This window comes from Aplidium turbinatum, chromosome 9 (assembly GCF_918807975.1).
Source record: "Aplidium turbinatum chromosome 9, kaAplTurb1.1, whole genome shotgun sequence".
Classification (NCBI taxonomy): domain Eukaryota; kingdom Metazoa; phylum Chordata; class Ascidiacea; order Aplousobranchia; family Polyclinidae; genus Aplidium; species Aplidium turbinatum.
The window spans coordinates 23,367,489-23,373,888 of NC_137480.1; the positions used below are offsets into that span (position 1 = coordinate 23,367,489).

Below are 6,400 nucleotides of genomic sequence, written 5' to 3' on the forward strand. Positions count from 1 at the left end.
ATGGAAAGTCACCTGTATTTTGTGTTCGACGAATGCTGTTCATTTAGCGAAGCCTTAATTCCTTTACCCACAATGCAACAGCACTTATTGGAGGCAGTCAAGTTTGCTTTAAACTCGGTTTTATTTACAGTTGGTTCATTGAGAAAATACTTATCTTCATACTGAAAAAAACCTCTTTGGACGCACGATTTTGACAATTTAATTTAGGCCTATACATGTAGATTGTAGAGGCTTACAGCTTGGAGGATATCTTGGATATATATTAAATCCGTCGAGGTTAAATGGACTCTTTCCATTCATTGACACTCTGGAATATCCCTTGTAATGACTTGTTGCAATACCTTAAGACCCGGACGCGTTAATGATGAAGCATAAAATGATATGAATCATCTGCAAATCGATTTTGGCCCAAGAATAACGCACAAATGCGACAGTGGCAGTTTCAGAGTGGAATAATCTCTCCTAACTTCTAAACTTAGATTGCAACAAAGCATAATCCTAAAACAATGACGTTCCAAACAAAGTTGAAGAGCTATGAAGACCATGGCAGTGACGAAATTCACATATTTTTCAAAATTTACGTCGTTTGAACAATGCTTAATGACATCACAAAGTGCTGTTAATGACGATTAAAAAATCGATAAAATATGAAACACTTCGGTTGTCCAGAGGAATATAAAAGTGCTCCCGTTCAGAAATCCAACAGCACTTCACAAATCTATCTGAAAACGTTTATCATTCTGTGCTAAGTTTGCAAAAACAAAATGGGTCTGAACAAGTTTTCTCCAATGTTTCTGTCTGTTGCTATCTTATTTCTAGCTACAGTCAAGATAACAGAAGCCTGTGTGTTGTATACTTCGCCATGGTCATACAACTATCAAGACATTTTCTCTTCTGTATTTGGGTGCCAAGCTGAAGAACCAAAGAAGCTGATGTATGACAGGTCATCAGAAAAATGGGTAGAACAGTGTCCGAAACTCAATTGTGAACACGGCAAGGATGTAGGGGGTAAGTATTTTGAATTCAATTTCATTTTTCGTTGCCGCAAGCCTGCGCTTTGACCAGCCCGATCTGATCCTTTCTCCAAAACGTCCGATATTCTGACCGGGGCACCTGGTTGGAACGCTATTAGGATACTAGGTCTATATTTAATCTCATAGCAAAAGTTCATAGTCAGTAGACCACAAAAGAACCAATCATAAAAAAATTTTCGTAACATTTGTGCTATAACGAAGTTGTTTTTGCGTGGCCTGTGATATTAAGCTGTTTTGATCCAATAAGAAGTTTTTTTTGGGTGGCCTGTGATAGTAAGTTGTTCTAATCTTTTGCGATCCAAGTAGGCTACATTCCTGGGATGCAAAATAAAATTATGTTATATGGTCCAACGTCAACCCTGGAATGATGTCTACATATTGCTGCTCAACAAGGTCCAAATATCTCCGTGGGCTGCTTTGGAAAAATTTAAAAATTTTGAAAAAAAAAAATTTTTGGACCTGCACGGACCAAAACTGGAAAAAAATTGGACCTCAAAAGGCTAATCCAATGACCGGATTTTTTTTTATTTATGATAATTTTGTGACACGTTTTGCGTGAACCAATTGAGTTCCATGACTGGATCGCGGACTAACCTTAGAAAAAGTAGTTTTTCAGGACACAAGATAACAATAGCAAACTATTATGTGCGCTTTATTTCACAGATCATGACGTGTGCCCGTCTTGCCTGCTGGGGCCGGGAGCCGAGTGTGGTGACTGGGCTGGGAAATGTGGAAACGAAATGGTCTGCCAGCATTCTTCCATGTATTCGTGTTCTGGAAAGTGCGTGTGGAAAGCCGATTTTCTATCTCGGAAACTGGGAGAGTCTTGCGGAGAATATGAAGGAGAATGTGGCAGTGGTCTCAGATGTCGCGTCGATTTGTCTCCTTGGTCGTTCTTCTGTGGCTTCGAGGACGAAGGTGAGTGATAGATATTGTTTTATTCTATCCCTGGCTTTCTTGCAGACATATATAACAAAAGACAGAAAAGCCAAACGGAAATATATAACAATTTGTAAACTCAGTCAAAATGAGTTTTTTTAGCAAGACGTTGAGGATAATATGAAGTAGCTTTTTCTATTCTTTTTCCAAGCTTCTGTGTGTTTGTCGAAGGCCTATAATCTTTAAAATACTGTTCGTCAGTGTAAGTTTTTCGTTCTGTTGCAACGCTAAACAGTAAATAACATTAATATCAGATTGAGCAAATGCAGCTGGTTTACAGTTGTTTGATGCAAAACATAAAATGTAATTGGTTGCTGAGAGTTTTGACCACCATAGGCCCACCGTACTTTTTTATCACAACGACTGGAAGCAAAGTGGCTGAGATTAAAAATAATGTAGGCTAATTTTTGTTCATTTCCAGGAGTCTGCGTCACAGAAGAGCAGTTTAGCTCGCGACATGAGGGCGAGACTTGTGGGAGTTCGGCTGGCGACTGTTTGAAAGGATTGACCTGCGTCGAGAGTAATTGCTACTGGACGCAGGCTACATGCAAAAACTCAACTGACTCTTCCGCTTTGTCTCCCGCTGAGGAGGAGTTCGTCACCATTGAAATCTTCAATGACGATTCGAAAGATCCAAATGAAAACGGAATAGTTGAATCTGTTCTTGAGATTGAAAAAGAATTGTTTCCAGATGTGTCTTCAAGCGTATTGGCCGAGGAAGAAAAAGTATTAGAAGAAATTATTGAATCTGTCCAAAAATCGAATTTCACTGACGGTGCAGAAGAAATTGTTTTTGAAATAATCGAAGTCCCAGAAACCGAAACTACTGAAACTGACTCTCTAGTCATCTCAGATGGTAATGTTGCGGATGAAGACGTTCAACTCGATACTACCACTCCTGAGAAAGAAGATATCATCAAGGTTGTCATGAAAACTCCTGTCCACGAAGAAGATGTTGATCTAACCATCTCTGATGGAGGACCAATTGCTTTTTCATCCACCGTAATGACAAAAGATGAACCTATGGTGCTGGCATTACCATGAGCAATAAACAACAATAAGATGTTTAATACTTTTCGAAGTTTTGATTTGTAGTTGGTGATACCAATAGATTTATATTCGAGAGATAGTGTGTAGCCCTGTTGTGAATGAAAGCCCTGGGATCTCACCCCTTACCTTGGGAGCAAGGCCGGGAGCAAGGTTCCGACGTTTGGCCTATTACTATTTCACGTCTTTGGTTTATAGAGTAGACCTAATTTTTCCACAGTCTTAGTTAAAGTATATTTTGTTTAAATGTTAGGCATTTTTTGATTTTAGCAATGTCGTTAACGCTGTTGTTTTATTGTGTTCCGACTGCCATGCTTCGTGTTTCCGACTGCAATGCAGCACACCGTTTGTTTTCTCAATGTGTTTTAGCCTATTCATTTGGAACAGTAGGCTATTCCTTTCCACGTGTTTTCTGATTGTGCCGTATTCGAAGTCGACATGGCCGTATTGTAATATGTAAGCCTAGGCCTAATTGAATCATTTGTTGCTTACAAGTTTTCTTCATTTTTTATAGCCTATAGCGCAAATATAGACTAGCGTTATTTCTTTTATAATCTTTACAAAATGGCGTAGATTTATGGTGCCGTTGATTTAAAATGATCATGCGAAAATCATGAGCAACAATACAGAAGTCTATGATGTGATGTACCGTAAGCTATTCCTAGATATGGAGCCTTTGTAGCAGTAGCCTATTTTTACCTCTTCTGTATTTTATTTTTAAACAGCCAAAAATTATAAATTTAAAGACAGACTAAAATTGAATGGACCCTTAAGACGGCGATGGGCGCCTCTGTCCAGGGGTGCGCGAAGCGCGCGCGGTGAACACGTCTTGTGTGATGTAAAATGGAATATTAGCCTAAACTTTTATAGCAATTTTTCCATCTTCTTTCTTTCCATATAGGCTACCGGTAGCAAACTAAAAATTACTCGTAGGAAAAGCTGTTAACATGGCCCTGATTGTTAGCTTGCGTTATTAGCGAGTAATAGCGACTACTGTTCTCCATGCGTTTGCATTGCATTTAATTTGATCATGGGATGCTAAAAGCTTCCGGGAAAGCCGGGGACGGGGAAAGCGTATTTGTAATCTGTAGGTCGCTGCAGTAGATGGAGTGTTACATGCACGGTTGCACGTGGTCGCGAATTTGTGAGCGTTCTTTTTAAAATATTTCTGATAGAAACTAAATTAAGTGAATGTTTTGCCGTCTACAGCGCAGCCTAGCGGTTTAGATTTTGAGTTTGGGAGGTAGTAATTTCGATGACGTGAGTTCGATTCCTACCCTTGCTATCCTGGTACGGTAGCCTATTCTTTTTTCATCTTTATTTACCAAAGTTCAAGCAAGAAATAAGTTTTTGGCTGACTACTAGAAGGGTCACAGTGACTGCAGTAAGCTGGTTTCTTGGGAAAATTGTCCTATGTTCAAAGTGTCTACCGATCAAAACACTCCATCTGCTGAAGCGACCTAAGTTACAGATTACAAATACGCTCCCGGTAGCCTACAACAAACGAAATTATCCAAGGCTAGTTACGGCACTACAAAAGTTTAATGATCTTATCACTAGTTTCTTTATAAACGCTGTTGTGGGAAAGCCACGGATAAATTGTTTTGGCGCAGACAATCTTGACAGTGCCTTTCGTAAGTCCGTGCTACAGCAGTTGGCCTACAAAGACAAGTCGATCGGGCGTCTCAGCATGGTGCTAAAGATCGTTTTTTTTTTTGGAGGAAATGGCATAAAAACAGCCTCAATAGAAAGTAAAGACTACACTATTGTAAGGTAATTTTAAACTTAATGGAATATCCCACTCTTGATAACGCACCATGGCCGATCTTCATAGCAACTGTCCATACAAATCTTAAATATATCAGCTAAAGCCATGTGGGCTAATAAAGCTATAGCCTAAATTTATGTTTTTTATTTTATTTTTTTGTGACATTTTATTTTTTTATTTTCCCTTTACATCTTAAATTTTTCTGAAGGTGTTGCGACCGTGCCAAATTTTTGTCAACTCAATAACTTACTTTGGTCACAAGCACGTTTTAAGTTCGCGTTTTGTCGCTTCTACCTTTTTCTCGACCTTTGCTATGTTGACGTGTATTGTTTTTGATATGATGGTCAGAAATAAAAACAACTGAACTGAACTGAACTGCGGTGAAGAAGTGCAGGTAAGATAAAACTATGAACTTTCATGGCAGCAGTGGCCGAGTGGTTATAGCGCGTTGGGCTCGCAGTCGAGAGCCTGCATGTTCGACTCCAGCCACCCGCACTTGCTGTTGTTTCTCTGGGCAAGAAACTTTACGATAATTGCCTCTACCCAGTGATCGATTTCGAGTAATGGGTAGTACCAAATTTAAGTCATAAGTAGAGTAGACAACCGGAAACAGACATTGCCGTCGGTTGCAGCGTGGTTCAGGTGTACGTCGGAAGGCGTACACCGATGCATAGCGCTCAAGTCCGCTTTCCCGCAATGCAGGATAAAGATAAAACAACATACAAACAAATTCCTAATTTGTTGGAGAAGTGGGGAAATTCATTTGTCGCGTTGGACAACTTTTTCCATAAGTGCTTGATACCGAAATGCAACGTGTTTCGCTGCAGCTATTGCAACAATACTTTTAAGAAATTCTCACGTATTATCGAGTTTTAAATCATCGAAATTACAAGCGGATGCTGAATATTCATATACTGTAATATATGAACTTTCATGCACAGTAAAAAAATGAACCAATCTACCTTCGTTAGAGGGCGCCATTGTTTTACGCGTGTGGTACTTGACTACAGTCGCCTGCAGTGAGATAGAACTACCTTCACCCTATCTTCATTTGTAAATGGCCTACTGAGACGTAGCGGAGTATAGAGTTAGATAGGTAGATGTGCACTGTTCATCTTCATTTAAGCTAAAAGGTAATAAAGTTATCAAATCACCGAAAGCAAGTTGTGTGCAAGAGACGCTTTTAGCAAATACTGAAAGGCAAGAAGCAAGTGCATGATATTTTTACGGAGTTCTTGCTGAGATAGAAATCCCGGGATAGAAATAAACAAAGACAAACATTTACTGTATTACATGGAAAGCCTCTGTGCAGTAAGCCAATTTTAAACCAGGTGTGGAACCAGCATCACATAGTTAGAAAGTAAGCGCTTCATCCGCTTTTGTCTATCTAAATATTTTCTTTGGTTTCCTAATTTACTCAATTTGGCTGAAACAGATTGTATGCATCATATCTTCTGTTGTGAAATTACTGAATTAAGTTTAGTTTTTAAGAATTTAGTTTCCGGAATTCTTTGAGTAGTAACTTTGATTTCACACTATAAAGTTAGACCACAAGGTGTGAACTATTTGTCAGATCTTGTTTTTTTCTAAACAGTTTCTGAGATTTTGTGTA

General features: G+C 39.1%; 1 protein-coding gene across 1 annotated transcript; it reads left to right on the forward strand.

Moving 5' to 3' along the window:
* Positions 1–719: 719 nt before the first annotated feature.
* LOC145777313 (uncharacterized) lies at positions 720–3,651 on the forward strand. The gene is made up of 3 exons (XM_082588663.1): positions 720–1,008; positions 1,698–1,952; positions 2,395–3,651. Exons 1-3 carry the CDS (start codon positions 765–767, stop codon positions 3,015–3,017), a joined length of 1,122 nt encoding a protein of 373 aa, XP_082444789.1. The 5' UTR covers positions 720–764; the 3' UTR covers positions 3,018–3,651.
* The last annotated feature ends 2,749 nt before the right edge of the window (positions 3,652–6,400 follow it).

Excerpts from the sequence above, each read along its gene's own strand:
- LOC145777313 (XM_082588663.1), top strand. The coding sequence starts at position 765 with ATGGGTCTGAACAAGTTTTCTCCAATGTTTCTGTCTGTTGCTATCTTA. Across the intron at positions 1,009-1,697 it reads ACACGGCAAGGATGTAGGGG|ATCATGACGTGTGCCCGTCT; the intron begins GTAAGTATTTTG and ends TTTATTTCACAG. Across the intron at positions 1,953-2,394 it reads CTGTGGCTTCGAGGACGAAG|GAGTCTGCGTCACAGAAGAG; the intron begins GTGAGTGATAGA and ends GTTCATTTCCAG.